This window comes from Panthera pardus, unplaced genomic scaffold, assembly GCF_024362965.1.
Source record: "Panthera pardus isolate Hobbes unplaced genomic scaffold, ASM2436296v1 HiC_scaffold_10, whole genome shotgun sequence".
Lineage (NCBI taxonomy): Eukaryota > Metazoa > Chordata > Mammalia > Carnivora > Felidae > Panthera > Panthera pardus.
Window position 1 is genome coordinate 9,225,841 of NW_026526655.1, and position 16,967 is coordinate 9,242,807.

A 16,967-nucleotide genomic window follows, 5' to 3' on the forward strand; every position below is an offset into this window, starting at 1 on the left:
CGGCACACGGCGGACGGGAACAGCTCTGAACCCCGGCACGGGCGGCCCAAACACTAAGTTGTGTTGACTTCGCGGAAAAAAAAAAAAAAAAAAAAAAAAGCATCTTGTCTTCCCAGGCTTGTAAAAAGAGGAAGTTGCCTAAAGCTGTGTTTCCTCAAATGTCATGTACTTCCAAAGCGCCTGGGGTCCTGTTAAAACAGATTCCAATTCAGCGGGTCTGCCTCTCTCACCGCCTCCCAGGTAACGGTGATGCCGTTGGTCCTCAGACCACGCTCTGTGCAGAAAGGGCTTAAATGACCTTCCAGTCCCTTCCGGCTCTGACAATGTGCGGTTCAAGGGGCAACTTGAGGCTTCTTGCCGTCCGCTTTTCTGCGATCGATCGATCGGAAAGGCCAGGCTGGTGCTCCATCGGCGCTCTCTCGGAGCACCGTGGTCAGCTGGAGACATCCACTCTGGAACACACAGGGACGGCGTGTTCCAAGGCCCCTCGGTGTCGGTGTGCTGTGGGTCTCACTGATGCCTTCCCTGCTACATTATCTCCGCTTCCAGGGGGAAACCTCCAAGGAATGTGAGGTGTGCTGTAGAGGAGGACCACGGCTCTGCTGTGTCCCTTGTCCGAGAGCCTTTCGTGAAGACTCGCATCCCGCCTGCAGAGGCTGAGAGGTTAGTGAGACCCAGCCCCGCCTTCCGCACGCCCACTCTGCCCGCTTCTGCTCTGGTCGCCCATCTCCGGGCAGAAAAGCCGGATGTGTAAGCATCGTGGCTCAGGTGTGGCCCAGAACAGCTGGATGGGGCGGCAGCCTATGTTCCGTCTGATATCAGTGTCTGGCATCTGGCTCTCTGAGTCTGCGACCGAGCCTCCTTGACTCCACAAGGCCACTGCCCGTGGGAGGTGCCCTTTCCTGGTTTTGCAACCCTGCCTCCTGTCCCAGGGGCTTGGGAATGGGAACCGTCAGTTGTTCGTTATCTGCAACTGTTCAGAAAGGTAGGAAACGTGGCCTGGTCCGTGCATGTTACCATGGGCTCAACAGGCTGTTAGAGGCCCTGGTCCCCAAGGGTTAAGGCCCAGATTCGACCCTTGGGCGCTGCGCGCAGGACTCCCAGCAGCTCAGACGGGGAAAGGAGGACCCACCACTCACCCTGACCCTGCCCTCCACGCACGGAGCCCCCTGTTGCCGCCCTCGATGGGAGGACGGTCATGGGCTCAGGCCCCACGTGGGGGTCCTGGAGACTCCGGGAGGGTCCCCTTCATCTCCCAGCTGTATCCATCAGCCATGTCTAAAAGGAGAACAATGGCAGCAGTAGGGACAGCGGCTATTTCCAGGGGCCTTGTCCCCCGCTCTCTTCTGCCTGTCCTCTCAGGAACCTGTGGAGTTGCACCTTCTGCAGGATGGAGTCTTCAGGAAGGCAGCAGTGTCACGGGAAATCTGAGGTCCTGGAGGGGCTGCTACAGCCTGAGGAGGAGTTGGTGAGCTGGGTGCGAACTCCACCTTCCCCCTGACAGCGAGAAGTCCGACGGGACGAGGGAGAGGGGAAGGGCACCCGAGGGAGCTTTTGGCGTCTCTCTTCTGAGGATGGAGATTCGGTGCCTGAACATAGTTCAACGCACACCGCGGTCCTTTGGCAAATGTGGTTGGACGGCTGGCTGGGTCTGCCTGGGCACAGGCCTGGCTTCACTTTCTCTGAGCTGCATTTCACTCTAAAAGGTCTCTTCACGTTTTACAGAAATGTGGGTTCCTCCTCTTGAAGGCCTACTGTCACCCACAAAGCTCCTTTTTTGCAGAAACCCCGCGTAATATAAGTCATGTTTTTTGATTCTCGTCCTCCGGGCATCTCTCTTACGTACAACTCTTTCTGGAATTTTGGAGTGTGACTCCTGCAGGCACCCCTGCTTGCAGAGAGAGGGTTTGGCTGCAGACTGTGGAGAGGGACTCCCTGGGTCCCACTCCACCCGCCGCGTCCTGGTTCTGGGACACCGGGCGACTTGTTCCGCCTCCCATGTACCTCAGTTTCATCCTCTCTTAGGTGGAAACGTCTTTCTTACAGATAGCACAGGGTTTAGAGCCCCCTCTCAGGGGACTTCGAGTCCAGCTCTACCACTGTTTAGCCTTGAAATCCTGGGTAGGCGGCTGAACTTCTCCATCCCCTGGTTTTGTCATCTAGAAAATGGGGGTAATGACAGCCCCTGCATCATTGGGTTGTTGTAGGATCACGAGTTAATATCATGGCAGTGCCTAGAACGGTGCCTGGCATAGACATGGCAGATGGTAATATCATTACCACCCTGGACATGAAGGCTTGTTATATTTCAGGATCCATTATATTACTGGATCCATTATATTTCAGGATCCAGTTACATTACTGGATCCATTCCAGTAACAATGGCTGTGCTAATATCACCCCTTTGGTGGCTTTGTCCCTAGATTTGCGATTATGGAGAGCCCTTTAAGGAAGCCGTGTGGTTGGACCTGGTTAAGGAAAGGTTGCCTGAGAAAGTGTATACGGTGCTGTGCTTTGTGCGGGACGCGCGCCTGATCTTCCACAACCATAAAATGTTTTACAAGGTAAAGGGCGTCTCCTCTTTCTTTTGCATGTCCTTTCCAATTTTCCCTAATTTCCGGGACAGCAGAACTCTGCAAGAGTTGTACGGACCTTGTCCCAGAGAGAGGTCAAAAAGAGTAGGATTACAGAAGCAAACAGCCTGTAAATTCCAGCGGTGGTGAGGAGGATGTCCGAGGGGATAGCAAGCAGGACAGGGAAGAATCCTTGTAAACAACACCTGAAAAAAAGCTCCATCCTCCGCTCGAGGACAGACAAGAGAGTCCCACCGAGGACAATCCATTTCATCCTGCCTCCTCGTTCAAACAGAGAGGAAAGGTAGTTAACGGTTACATTGTTGTGCATGCCTCAGAAATACAGAAATCAATGAATGAACTAAACTTGATGAAATAACTTAAACTCCCAGAATCCTCATACTAGGATTGTTCTACTCCTACATTTCCCAGTGGCCCCAAACATCCAGACTTGTCTCAGGTGGTGGTGGCTTCATCCTTTGTCAGTAGGGAGAGACAACTGCTATTGTGCAAGCCGACGCGTTCTTAACTTTACTTTGCTGAGTTTATCCTGATTTTTTCCTATCATTTGTGCAGATAGCTCTTGGGCAGTACCTAAGGAAGATTTCTACCTCCACCCAGCCTCCTTCCCCTTCTTCCCATGGCACAAGCTGGCCTGCTCCCAAACCACAAACTGTAAACTGGTGTCTGTGCAGGGAGCTGGAGGGAGAAAGAGTCTACCCAGGGAGCCCCTCCATGCCTGGCCCAGTCTTAGCCTTGGAGAACGGAACACTCATCTTTCCTTCCGAGAGTGGGGCTGTCAAGAAATGCTTTATCTTTATCTATTTTACACCAAGTTCGGGCTTTGCTGTGATCAAAATCAGCTCTCCAGCCCTGACCATTTGTCAGTTCCAAGTTAGGAACTGGGCAGAGGCTCATCCATTTCAATATTATGGCAGCAGCATTTCCCCCCCAAACTACACACACACACACACACATACACACACACACACACACACACACACACACACACACTGCCTGGGTGATGGGGAAGCACTGCATTCAGGACAGGGAGGGCGGGGCTCCAAAAAATGCAAGTGATTTGATGGTCCTGATTCTTTGTCCTTAGACACCTGTTTGTTTGCCTTTTTTTTTTTTTTTTTTGTCTTTCAGGCTTCTGACTTTGGTCAGATAGGATTGGACTTGGAGGCAGAATTTGAAAAGGACCTCAAAGAGATGTTTATTTTTTGCAAAGCCAATGAGAACAGCTTCCAGACTCTTTGACCCTGTTCTAGAAAAACTAAGGCACCCCAACTTCAGGATCCAGATGATGTGACCCTGGCCATCTTTAGACAGCCAGTGAGTCTAGAATGTTATTGGCTGCCCTCTTGACTCAAAGCCAGAGCCTTGTACCATCATCACACCTGTCTTTTCTTTCTACACCTAAAAGTGTGTGTGTGTGTGTGTGTGTGTGTGTGTGTGTGTGTGTGAAGTACACTTCTCATCCCCATCTAAGGCCTCTTCCTTCTCAATATTTACATCTCTCTTCTCCCACAGTATATATACTCATTTGTTCAACTAAAACAATACTACAACAATAGCTTCAGAATTTCTACCCTCACATCACTATGAAAAAGAAACTAAACTGAATTCTAAAGTTGTATGCAATTGATTTTTGTGTATATATATGTGTGTGTATATATATATATATATATATATATATATATATATATATATATTTCAATATCATTGCAGAGAGAGTTTTTCAGAATTTTTGTTCCTGTACTTACGAAAGAGGTTGGTCCTCACACTTTTATGTCCTGTCATAATCAGATGTAGGGCCACCCCAGCTGGGTACGATAATCCCTAACATCTTCTACCTTTTTATATGCTCTGGAATAGTTTATAATGTTTTCAAAGAACCAGCTCATAAAATTATATAGCCCATCATTCTTTTGAGAAGTAATATTGACCATGATCTCTGCTTTTTCATGGTCATTCAACTATTCAGGTATTCTCTTGCTTTTGAATCAGGTCCACTTTTATAGTTTTCTATGAAGTCATTCATGCATGAGTTGTTTGTAGTTAGCCTTATTTCTGCCATATCATTTTATTCCTTCTCTTTGGAATACTTTCCCATGATTTTTGTCGACATTTTCTTTGTCTTCACCTTCTACTCTGGAAGGCATCTGTAACAGTTTTTAATTCTCCCAATATTTACCTGCAAGTTTTGTGAATGTATTTTTAACTTATTTTTTAAATGTCAGAGCCAGGGGGCACCTGGGTGGCTCAGTGAGCTGAGCATCTGACTCTTGATTTCCGCTCAGGTCATGATCCCAGGGTGGTGGGATCAAGCCCCATGTTGCACTCTGCACTGACACTGAAGGGCCTGCTTGGGATTCTCTCTCTCTTCCCCCCTCCCCCTACTTCTAAAAATAAATAAATAAATAAGTAAACTTAAAAAAATAAAAAATAGGGGTACTTGGGTGGCTCAGTCAGTTGGGCATCTGACTTCAGCTCAGGTCATGATCTCACGGTTCATGAATTCAAGCCCCGCATCGGGCTCTGTGTTGACAGCTCAGAGCCTGAAGCCTGCTTTGAGTTCTGTGTCTCCCTCTCTCTCTGCCCCTCCCTTGCTCACTCTCGTGTCTCTGTCTCTGTCTCTGTCTCTGTCTCTCTCTCTCTCAAAAATAGATAAAAAATAAAATAAATAAAATAAAAAACAAAATAAAATATCTTTAATGAGCCACACATTTAGGCCAAAGTAATTTTCACCTTTTGTACCTCTCAGTCCCCTTATTCCAGTCTATTCACTGTTTTACAATGTAGCTCTTTATGATAATTAGTAAATGTTCACTTTTACTCTCTATATTAATTATTTTAATTTTATTCAATTATATATGTCATTACTTTGTTATTTTTACATTGCATAAATCATTTGTTATGTCAAATATACACCAGAATTGAAAAGCAAAAGTTAAAAATGTGTGTAATACAATCACCCATGTTCGTGAGAGCAATATTAATGGTGTGAATTAAAGTCTTTTTTTGCCGTGACTTTGCCTTGCTTCTTTTTCGGCTCCTTCTTCCCATCAGTGAAGTATATGTTTAACTAACTTTAAAAGAAGGAGCACCCGGGTGGCTCAGTCGGTTGAGCGTCTGACTTCAGCTCAGATCATGATCTCATGGTTCATGAGTTTGAAATTTAGCATCGAGCTCTGTGCTGACAGCTCAGAGCCAAGAGCCTGCTTCGGATTCTGTGTCTCTCTGCCCACCCCCCTCCACTCACACTCTGTCTCTCTCTCTCAAAAATAAATAAAACTTAAAAAAAATTTTTTTAAGTAATTTTAAAAGAAAAGTTCCCGGGTGGCATGTTTTCTGAATCTGCACAGCTCTGAATGTCTTCTTTTGTTTTCCTAAACTCACTACTGGGGTACAATATGTATTTTATCACAATTTCTCACCTTCAAAATCGATTTAGACTTTGGCCCACTGTGTCTGGGCATTTTATCCTACAACGGTGAAGCCTGCATTCAGCCAGAATTCCATTTCTTTGTCAGTATGTGGACACATATCCAGTTTCCCCTTTCTCTCTATCGCTATATATTTTTAAAAAAAATTTTTTTTAATAATGTTTTTATTTATTTTTGCGACAGAGAGAGACAGAACATGAGCAGGGGAGGGGCAGAGAGAGAGGGAGACACAGAATCGGAAGCAGGCTCCAGGCTCTGAGCTGTCAGCACAGAGCCCGATGCGGGGCTCAAACCCACAGACTGTGAGATCATGACCTGAGCCGAAGTCGGTCGCTTAACCGACTGAGCCACCCAGGCGCCCCTCTATCGCTATATATTTTTGACAGGATAGGATTCAATGTAATATTCTTATCATTGATCTTGCCTGGCACACTGAGCCCTTACAATATACATCCCTGCTTCTTTTTCTTCAGCAGCTGCATTAAATCTTTCTGATCCTTTTGTTCTGGGCTCTCTTTCAAGAACATCTATTATCCATATGCTAGCTATCCATTCTCTGTCCTCCTTATTTATCATTTTAAAAAAAGAAAAAATAAATTCTGGGAAGCACTCTTCTTCTGAGGTCATTTGTCTAAGCCTTAAACATACTAACTTAAAACAACTGCAAGTCTGTGGTCAATCTTTGTGAACTAATGATTTTTTTTTTAATCATTTGAATAATGCTAAGCTCTATCTGTTGACCAAGTAAACTTTTCCTACCACAATGCTTTTCTTCTCTGAAGACAAAAGTAAAAAGCTTTCTGCAACGACTAAGTTGTCCTGATCTGTGTTTTTGATTTTTTTTTTTTTTCACTCTTACTTAGTGCCAGTGGAGAAGTGTTATGGACTAAATTGTGTCTTCCCACCAAATTCTTATATTGAGGCCCTAACCCCCACTGTGACGTACTTGGACACAGGGCTTGGAAGAGGGTGTGAATGGTTGGATGAGGTCACAAGTGTAGGCTTGAATAAGATTAGTGCCCTTATAAAAAGAGGAAGAGGCCCCAGAGATCATCCTGCATGCGCAGAAGAAGGGCATGTGAGGAGAGAAGGAAGGAGGAGGCCCCACTCCAAGCCAGGAGCAAAATCTCACCAGGAATGGAGACCGCTGGCACCTCCATCTGGGACCTCCAACCTCCAGGCCCGTGAAAAATAAATGCCTATTGTCCAAGGTGCCCAGGCTGTGGGGCTGTGTTGTGGCAGCCAGAGCTGACTGATACAAGCGGTGAGGGCCACCTTCGGAGCCCAATGTCCTCCTCCAAGAGGCACTCTGTGGGGAGTGTGTTGGCGTTCCCATTTCAGCACCTGGTGTCGCAGACTAATAAACAATGAACAGAGATTCCCCAGTGTTTCCACAGCAGTGTGAACTACCATACGGACTGACTTCACCTACGATCCAGGAAAGGGTGGAGGCAGTTTGAACCCTGACTTCAGAAAAGCTTGTAATGAAATAGAATTCCTTTTATTATGTGGGAAGAGGACACACATGATCACAAAGACTGCCACTCCTGATGCCATTCTGGGAGGGAAGGGTGGGTCCTAGATATGGTCATCCCTTCGGTACAGATTTCTCCTCCTAGCACATTCTTGGTGTCTCATGACAAAAGATCCCCCCACTCCAGTGGCTTACCAGTGGCCAGGATTGCTGGGTACTAAATGATCTCACATCCAGGGGTGGCTGTGTGGCTCAATTGGTTGGGCTGAGCATCTGACTCTTGACTTTGGCTCAGGGCATGATCTTGCCGTTCATGGGATCAAGCCCTGTGTTGGGCTGTGTGCTGATAGCATGGAGCTTGCTTGGGATTCTCTCTCTCTCTCTCTCTCTCTCTCTCTCTCTCTGCCCTTCTCCTACTTATGCGCTCTCTCTCTCTCTCTCTCTCTCTCTCTCAAAATAAATAAATAAACAAAAAAAGAAAATAAACAATCTCACATCCATTGTGACCCTCATCCATTCTGGCACAGGCAAGCTGAATCTCTCTCTCTCTCTCTCTCTCTCTCTCTCTCTCTCTCTTTCTCTCTCCCCTATCACAGCTCTGGCTTACTCCATACCAGGAAAAAGAAACCCAACAACACTACAAGAGTCATTTGTTTCTTTCAAATGTTTGTTTCTTTCAAATTTGTTTCTTTCAAAGTTTCAACCACTGCCAGTATAGTTGCCATGACAACCAAAACCCCGTCTCTGGAACCATCTCTCCCTTTGGCTCCCTTTTGTTGCCATACTGCTCCCCTGGTTTTCACTATTTCTACCTGTAACAGTGGGATTTGGTTTATTCTCCTGCATTCAGCTGTCCCTCATCCTCCCCCCAGTGCCCTTCCCTTGAGTCCCCCCCCCACCCCAGGCCCACCCTGTGTCAGCACCGATGTCCTTAGACATTAAAAACTCTGGGTTCTCCTGGCTGGTGAATGGTAAGCATGCAGCTCTCGATCTCAGGGTTGTAAGTTCAAGCTGCACGTGGGGTGTAGAGATTATTTAAAAATAAAACCTTGAAGGCCACCTGGGTGTCTCAGTCAGGTAAGCATCCGACTCTTGGTTTTGGCTCAGGTCATGATCTCACGGTATGTGAGTCTGAACCCCGCATTGGGCTCTGTGCTGGTAGCTCAGAGCCTGGTTGGGATTCTCTCTCTCCCTCTCCCTCTCTCTGCCCCTCCCCTGCTTGCTCTCCCTGTCTTTCAAAATAAATAAATACCCTTAAAAATTTTTTTTAAATAAATGAATAATAAAATCCTGAAACAAACAAAAATTCTTAATGAAACCAGCAGATGCCTGCACACACGTCAATCGCTTCCTCCCAGGGACCCCTTCTAGCTCTGCCCCCAGGCTGTTTCTCCCTTCCTGGTTCAGCTCAGTTCCATTCTGCCCCCCCCCCCACTTCCCCTGGCCAGGGCTTGCTCAGAGCTTAGGTCTTCCCCCGCCAAAGAGTGGCAGAGGAAATGTGTCTAAGAATATGTTCCCCCCTCCAGCTGATACCAGAAATTCAACCTCGGAAAACGCATTCTTAGGAGCTGGGAAGGCATGGTCTCCCCGTCAAGTACACCTGCTGTCGGGGGAGGTAGACTTAATGGGCAATCAGCATCTGGGCTGAGTACCTTTCTCAAGATTCTCTCCGAGCTCTGGCACAGCCAGGCCCTGCGAGCAGGCTCACATCCTGCAGGTGGCTTGGACCTCTGCCTCCAGCTGACCTGGTCGGTCCCGCTGTGAGACTTGACCTCTCTCCTTCCCTCCCCTGAGCCCTGAGGAGCCTGACTGCTTCTTTCCTCCTAAAGATGCTCCCACGCCATCCCATAGAGCTCCTCTCCTCCTGAAATTGGGTGTATAGGCTACGGGATTCCAGGCTCTCCCTTCTGCCATCATCCCTGGAAAAAAGAAGAGCACAGACCCTATCCATTTCAACAGCCTTACCATGTGAAGCAACCATGAGATCATAAAATCCAAGAAGCTACCGTCTTCCTCACTCTTCCCCTGGTCTCAAGCAGGCCACTCGCATCTCCAGAGCCATCTAGTAGAGGGAGTGCCACTCAAAGAAGACCCTCCCAGTATAGGATGCCTACGGGCAAGGTGCCACCAGGTGTGTCCCTTGGACAAGACCAGAGATGAGATGCATTGGCACTGGGGACAGCTTTGCTCCATGATCAGCCATTGGCATCTGATTAGAGAGAGAGAGAGCCAGGCCACCCTGTGGCACCTACAAACGCCAACACAGCCTGAATTTGCCCAGGCAGAGGCCAGAGGGCAGATTTGGCTGTTTCCATATCTGGACCATGCCTGATTTACATGCGTAGCCTGTGCCTGGGAAACCATCTCAGTTTCCAGTTCCTCAGACCTGGACCCTTTGGCCCTAGGTCTGAACTCCTTGGAAAGTTCGGGCAGAGCGGATACAAAGAAGATCATTTCCTATTACCCCAGGACAGGCTCTGAACCCAGTTCTGAGAGTGGCAGGCACTCTGGACTTCTGCGGTGACTGAGGATTTCCTTACTGTAACAAAGGCAAGGTCCCATCTGTGCTTTATTACAAACTTCAAACCTCACGGTCAATGTAGTGTAACAAAGTGCATTGGGAACTTGGGCTGGAAAGGGGGCTGTGCAGTTCAGAGGCTGGGGTCTGCGGGGAGGCCCAGCCTGGAGGTGGCCAGCAGCCTCTTCTGGCTGTATTCTGGAATCTTCCATTTGCAAGACTGAAAGGGTCCGTGGACCACCCCTTCAGAATCACCAGGAAGCCTGTGAATATGCAGATTCCAGGGCCCCTGGCCCTGAATGGGAGTCTCTGGGACTGATGCCCAGAAAGTGGCATTTGTAACAAGCTTAACAGGTTTTCGAGGTGACCCTTTTTTTGCCACAATGAAGTCTGACTGGCATCCCTTACCCTTTGATAAGACTCAGCTTTTATCTTCTGACCCAAGAACAAATGTAGCTAATGCCTTGGAGCCTGCTACTTAATAGCAAGAGCTTCCCCGCCCTGCAGGGCGAGTTAGCACACATTTGTGCTTTGCTTGATTTCCTGGTTGTTTTGTTTGGGGGCGTGGGGGTGTTTAGCTTTAACTTTTCTAGTTTATTTAAGCATTTACTCAAATAGAACCAGCTTCCAGAAACAATAATAAGAAAAGAATGAAGGGAAAGCTAAACCAGGAGGAGAAAGCAATGGGTGGTGGGGGGAGGGAGAGGGCTGGGAAGAAAAGCAGCAGGGTGGGTCCCCTGGGGGCGGTGGGGGTGGGAGGAAGATGAGGGAGGGAAGGTTGTCACCTCACAACTGTCAACAGGATTTCAGAGAGAGAGAGTGGAGACATCTTTGACACGTTTTGCTGCAGGTCAATCTTGAGAGACTGGAGACACCTACATTTGTTATGAAGCTTTGCTTGGATGTTGTCCAGTATCATATTTGAATGTGAAATCACCCCGAGGTGGCTGGCGGGCACCCTCGTTGGATTTGGGCTGTAGACAGTTGCGAAGAACAAGGAATCCAGATTAGTGACAGGTCCAGGGTAGAAATGCTGTACTACAATGGCTGCAGGGGAAGCAGGAAGTGAAGGCAGGAAGGGCCCAGAGCCGAGGACCAGAGGCCCCAAGGAGGCACTGAAGCATCTTGAAAGAAGCCCCACGGTCACCCACCATCTAGGGTCCAGGGGAGGTGAAGACAGGAAGTAGGGGAGGTGGGGGGGGGGTGCCCCTAGTACAACCACCCCCTTCCCTCTAAGTGATTCAATGACCAAATTCCCAGTGTCTAGGCTTTTCAGGGAGTGCAGGGGGCAGGAGAAGGACTGCTATTTTCAAGGCAGAATGGGCAGAGAGTATGTATGGGGGTCAGGGGGGTCCACTCTAGGCTCTAACTTCTGTCCTAAAATACCTAAAATTGAAACACTCCTTACACTGAAGACTTGCTTTGCTTCTGACCCCTGCTCCTAATCCCCGGGAAGGATTCAGAGTCCTATTTAGCTGGCAGAGCCCATCAATGGTCCACGGAGCTGAGGTCCCATTGCCCTGCATGCCTCAGCCCGGAAACAGCACAGATGACTAGCTTCCATCAGGCTGACCAGAATCCACCATCCGACTCAGGCCAAGCAGGGGGATCCCCAAAGAAAATAGTGACCCCAGGGGTGCCTGGGTGGCTCAGTCGGTTGGGCGTCCGACTTTGGCTCAGGTCATGATCTCACAGTTCGTGGGTTCGAGCCCCGCGTCGGGCTCTGTGCTGACAGCTTGGAAACTGCTTCGGATTCTGTGTCTCCCTCTCTCTCTGCCCCTCCTCCTCTTCTCTCTCTCTCTCTCTCTCTCTCTCTCCCCCTCTCTTTCAAAAATAAATAAACATTAAAAAAATTTTTTTAAGAAAATAGTGACCCCAGCCCCAGCCCAGGGAGACTCTATGCCTAGGGAGACAAACCTGGGGACAGAGGGAAGCTGTGAGGACAGAATTCCTGAGACCTGGCCGCCCCTTGTTCTTCATTTGCCCAAGTATTTTTTTTTTTTTTTTTTTTTTTTTTTTTTTTTTTTGTGGGAAACCTTCTTTAAAAGGTAGGGCAACGTTTTCTCAAAGATATTCATGGCACGACACCATTCCCACCTCACTTCCCCACTCCACCCCTCCCCCAGCTCCCTGGGGTGGAAATTCCTGATCTAGCCCACGATCCAGCCCCGGTGACATTCCAAATGAGAGGCAGGAAGTCAGCAAACATCCACAGCCCATGATTGGGCCCTCGATTTTCTGGCTGTGTCGTGAGGTGGCATAAATGCAGAATGGGGCACATGTCCTCACCTCCGCTGGAAAACCATCATTGCCCAGGTTTTGCGTTAGCTTCCCTGGGGTCCCCACTTCTACCTTTTGCCAACCCCCATCCCAACCACACCAATTCCTCTCCCCTTTGCTGGGTCCTCTGCCCCTCACTCACCCCCCTCACTGTTCCTGGACACCAGGGGCTCCTGCTCATTGGCGGGGGCTCCTGCCACATTTCCCGTGGCATTTCCCTGGGCCTGAAAGTTTCCTGCCCCTACAAGCACCCATGGTTCACTCTCTCATACTTAAGTCTTTTGCTCAAATCTCTCCTTCTTGGGGAAGTTTACCCTGTCTTGCCCCTACCCCTGCAACCCTGCCCTCACCTGGCCCTCTCACTCCCTCTTACCTGTTTCCTTTGTTTCCCCGCTCTCAGGGAAATGCCTGTCTTACCCTACAGAAGTAAGAAGGGAAAACCAGGGGTCTTTTTATGGTTTCCTTCAATTGTAGAGAACTGTAGAGCACCCCTGAGCCCACGAAGCCATGGATTCCATGGCCATCTGTAACACTGAGTGTGTTTAGAAGGTGAGAAGGGGAATGGGGTGCCATATGCCTCAACTCCTAAAAATTCCCAGAGAAAAATATTTTTTGTAAATGCCAGAAATATGATTGGACTGCTCATGAAATCAGCTGACATGAATCATGATTCTGTTTGTTCTGAAACCATAAAAATCACAACTTTTCATCATGATAGAAATTAAAAAAAAAAAAAACTAACGTGTGCAGCAAATAGTTCTAGAACAATTGGCTCTCCATATGTAAAAAAATTAAAAAGAAAACAAAAGAAAATCCACCTCATAATCTCATACCACATACAAAAATCAAATGGATCATAGGGGCACCTGGGTGGTTCAGTAGGTCAAGCGTCCGACTCTCGATTTCAGCTCAGGTCACCATCTCACAGTTCATGAGATTGAGCCCTGCATTGGGCTCTGCCCTGACATCGTGGAGCTTGCTTGGTATTGTCTTTCTTTCCGTCTCTCTCTGTCCTCCACTGCTGATGTTCTCACTCTCTCTCTCTCAAAATAAATAAATAAACTTTAAAAAAAATGGATCATAGACCAAATTGTAACAGGTAACACAATAAGCTTCTAGAAGAAATATGAGAGAGGATATTTGAGACTGTGGTCAGCAGGATGACTTCCCAAAGATGTCCATTCCCTAATCCCCTAGAACCTGTGGATATGTTAAGTTCTATGGCAGAGGGACTTTGCAGATGTAATTAAAGTTACAGACTTTAAAGTATGGAGAGTATCTAAGTGAGCCTAATCTAATCATGTGATCCCTTAAAAGCAGAGAACTTTCTCCAGCTACAGCAGAAGAGAAAATTAGAGATTCCAACTATAGAAGGATTCCCCGTACTCTTACTGGCTCTGAGAGTTAGGCCCCCAAGTGCGAACATCAGAGAGAAGCCTTTGGGAGCTAAGGGCAGCCCCGGCTGAAACTGACAAGGAAATGGAGATCCCAGTCCTGTGACCTCAAGGAAATGGGGCCTACCAACAACCTGAATGAACTTGGATTCTTCCAAGAAAGTGGATTCTTCTTGAGCCTCTCAGCCAGAGCTCAGCCAACCAACACCTAGATTTTGGCCTCTTGAAACCCAGAGCAGAGAAACTGGCCAAGGAAACCACACTTCTGACCTATAGAACCGTGAAATAACAAATTTGGGTTGTCTTAGGCCACTCAACTTGTAGTAATTTGCTACAGCAGTAATAGAAAACTAATAGAGACCTTGGGTTAGACAAAGATTTTAGATAGGACATTAAAAAAAAAAAAAAAAAACATGACCTGTAAGAGAAAAAAAAATATATGAATTGAACTTGATCAAAATGAAAACCTACTGTTCTTTGGAAGAGACTTTTAGGAAAATAACAACAACAAACAACCAAGCCAAGACCAAAAGAAAATTTTTACAAAACACGTATCTGCTGAAGGACTCGAATCCAGAATATACAAAAAAATCTTGCAACTTGGTAATTGAAAAGACACAACGGCCAATTTTTCTTTCCAGTGGGGAGGGCAGAAGATTTGAGCAGATGCTTTGTCAAAGAAGAAAAATAAATGGCAAATTAAGCACACAGAAAGATGCTCAGCATCACTGGCCATCAGGGAAATGCAAATTAAAGCCCCAGGGAGATAGCATTATATACCCATCCACATGGCTAAAATTTAAAAGACTGACAATACCAAGAGGAGACAAGGATGCAGAACAACTAGGAATCACACGTATGGCTGTTGGGAATGCAAAATGGTACAGCCATGTTGGAAAACAGTCTTGGTAGTTTTTGTAAAATTAAACCTATGATTATCATTTCCTCCAGTAATCCCCCTGTAGGTATTGAAACGAAAACACGGGTCCACATCGGGGCTCCTGGGTGGCTCAGTCGGTTAAGCATCCAACTTCGGCTCAGGTCATGATCTCATGGTCTGTGAGTTCGAGCTCCACGTCGGGCTCTGTGCTGTCAGTTCAGAGCCTGGAACCTGCTTCCAATTCTGTGTCTCCCTCTCTCTCTGCCCCTCCCCCATTCACACTCTCTCTCTCTCTCTCTCTCTCTCTCTCTCTCAAAAAATGAATAAATGTTAAAAAAATCAAAAACATAGGTCCACATAAAGACCTGTACATAGATGTCCATAGCAACTTTATTTGTAAGGGCCAAAGACTAAATTGGGAAGTGACCCAAATGTCCATCAACAGGTAGACTGGTCAAGAAATTGTGGTTCGTTCCTGCAATAAATGTACATAGTCTGCAATAAACACCACTCAGCAATAAATAACCAAGTATTCGTGCAACAACATGGATGATCTCAAGAGCATTATATTTGCTGAAGAAAGCCTGACTCATAAGGCGGGTGCATTAGTCTTCCAGAGTTGCCGTGATAAAATCTCAGAGACTGGGTGACTGAGACCACGGAAATGTATTTATTTTCTCACAGTTCTAGAAGCCAGAAGTCCAAGATCAAAGAGTCAGCAAGGTTGGTTTCTGGGGAGAGCTCTCTTCCTGGCTTGCTCACAGCTACCTTCTGGCTGTGTCCCTACATGGCCTTTTCGTGTGTGTGTGTGCGTGTGTGTGTGTGTGTAGAGAGATTTCTATTGTTGCTTCTTATAAGGACAGCAAACACTGGATTTGGGTCCACTCAAATGACCTCATTTAACCTTAATTATCTTGTGAGAGGCCCTATCTCCAAATATAGTCATATTCTAAGGTCCTTGGGATTAGGATTTCAATATATGAATTTGGGGGAAAAAACACAATTCAGTCCATAATAGCTGGTAATGGTATAATTTCATTTATCTGATGCCAATTGTATGACCTTCTAGAGAAGGAAAAAGGAGAGGAACAAAACACAAATTGGTAGTTGCTCTGGGCTGGGGGCCAGGGTTAGAGGAGGGAACTGACTGCCAGGGGGCCAAAAGGAACTTCCTGGGGTGAAGAAACTGTTCTCTGTCTTTCTCTTTTTTTTTTAAAGTTTATTTATTTTGACAGAGACAGAGAGCAAGGGGGAAGGGGCAGAGACCGAGGGAGACAGGATCTGAAGTTGGCCCGGCGCTGAGAGCAAAGAGCCCGATGCAGGGCTCCGACTCACAAACTGCCAAAGTCAGACGCTAAACAAACTGAGCCGCCCAGGCGCCCCAAGAAACTGTTCTCTGTCTTGAGCGTATTGGTATCACGTAGCTCTCTACTTTTGTCAAGACTTACGGAACCTACATCCAAAAGGGGTGAATTTTACTGTATGTAAATTATGCCTCCATAAGCCTGACTTCAAAAAACTCATACAATGGGGCGCCTGGGTGGCTCAGTCGGTTAGGCGTCCGACTTCAGCCCAGGTCACAATCTCACGGTCCGTGAGTTCGAGCCCTGCGTCGGGCTCTGGGCTGATGGCTCAGGGCCTGGAGCCTGCTTCCGATTCTGTGTCTCCCTCTCTCTCTGCTCCTCCTCCACTCATGCTCTCTCTCTCTCTCTCCTTCAAAAATAAATAAAAACATTAAAAAAAAAAACTCACACAATCAAGCAGTCGGATCCCTCCCTCCCCCCAAAGTCAGACCCCACACTTGGGTCCCGCTTGGTCCACAGGGTCCCCAAGATTTGATCATTCTTGTTACTTGCGCTTTTGACAGTAACAGATGTGTTTTCTAGACTTTTTCCGCCAAGACCTCTGTAGTGGAGGATCCATTTACAGGTGCAGTTACCGGGAAGAAGGCTCTGTGTCTTTATGATCCCTACAACTCCAGATGAGGATTTAGAATTAATCCAGACTATATTTCTTTTTTTTTTTTTTTTTTTTTTAATTTTTTTTTTCAACGTTTTTTTATTTATTTTTGGGACAGAGAGAGACAGAGCATGAACGGGGGAGGGGCAGAGAGAGAAGAAGACACAGAATCGGAAAGAGGCTCCAGGCTCCGAGCTGTCAGCCCAGAGCCTGACGCGGGGCTCGAACTCACGGACCGCGAGATCGTGACCTGGCTGAAGTCGGACGCTTAACCGACTGCGCCACCCAGGCGCCCCAATCCAGACTATATTTCATTGCCCGTGTAGGCGAGTCTTAAACACAAACAACAAGAAAAAACCCAAACAAACAAAAAACAAAAAGCAAAAACAAAAACAAACAAAAAACCCAAAAAACGAGAAACAAAAACAAGAACAAAA

The 16,967-nt window shown here is 47.1% G+C and overlaps 1 protein-coding gene across 1 annotated transcript in view; it reads left to right on the forward strand.

The window, feature by feature from the left end:
- LOC109264938 (sp110 nuclear body protein) overlaps positions 1-5,855 on the forward strand; it is a 37,451-nt gene extending 31,596 nt beyond the window's left edge. The window contains 6 exon segments of the mRNA XM_053888573.1: positions 550-641; positions 643-663; positions 1,363-1,468; positions 1,726-1,806; positions 2,424-2,564; positions 3,726-5,855. Coding sequence (XP_053744548.1) covers positions 550-641; positions 643-663; positions 1,363-1,468; positions 1,726-1,806; positions 2,424-2,564; positions 3,726-3,836 — 552 coding nt within the window. The 3' untranslated portion in view covers positions 3,837-5,855.
- Positions 5,856-16,967: the final 11,112 nt, after the last annotated feature.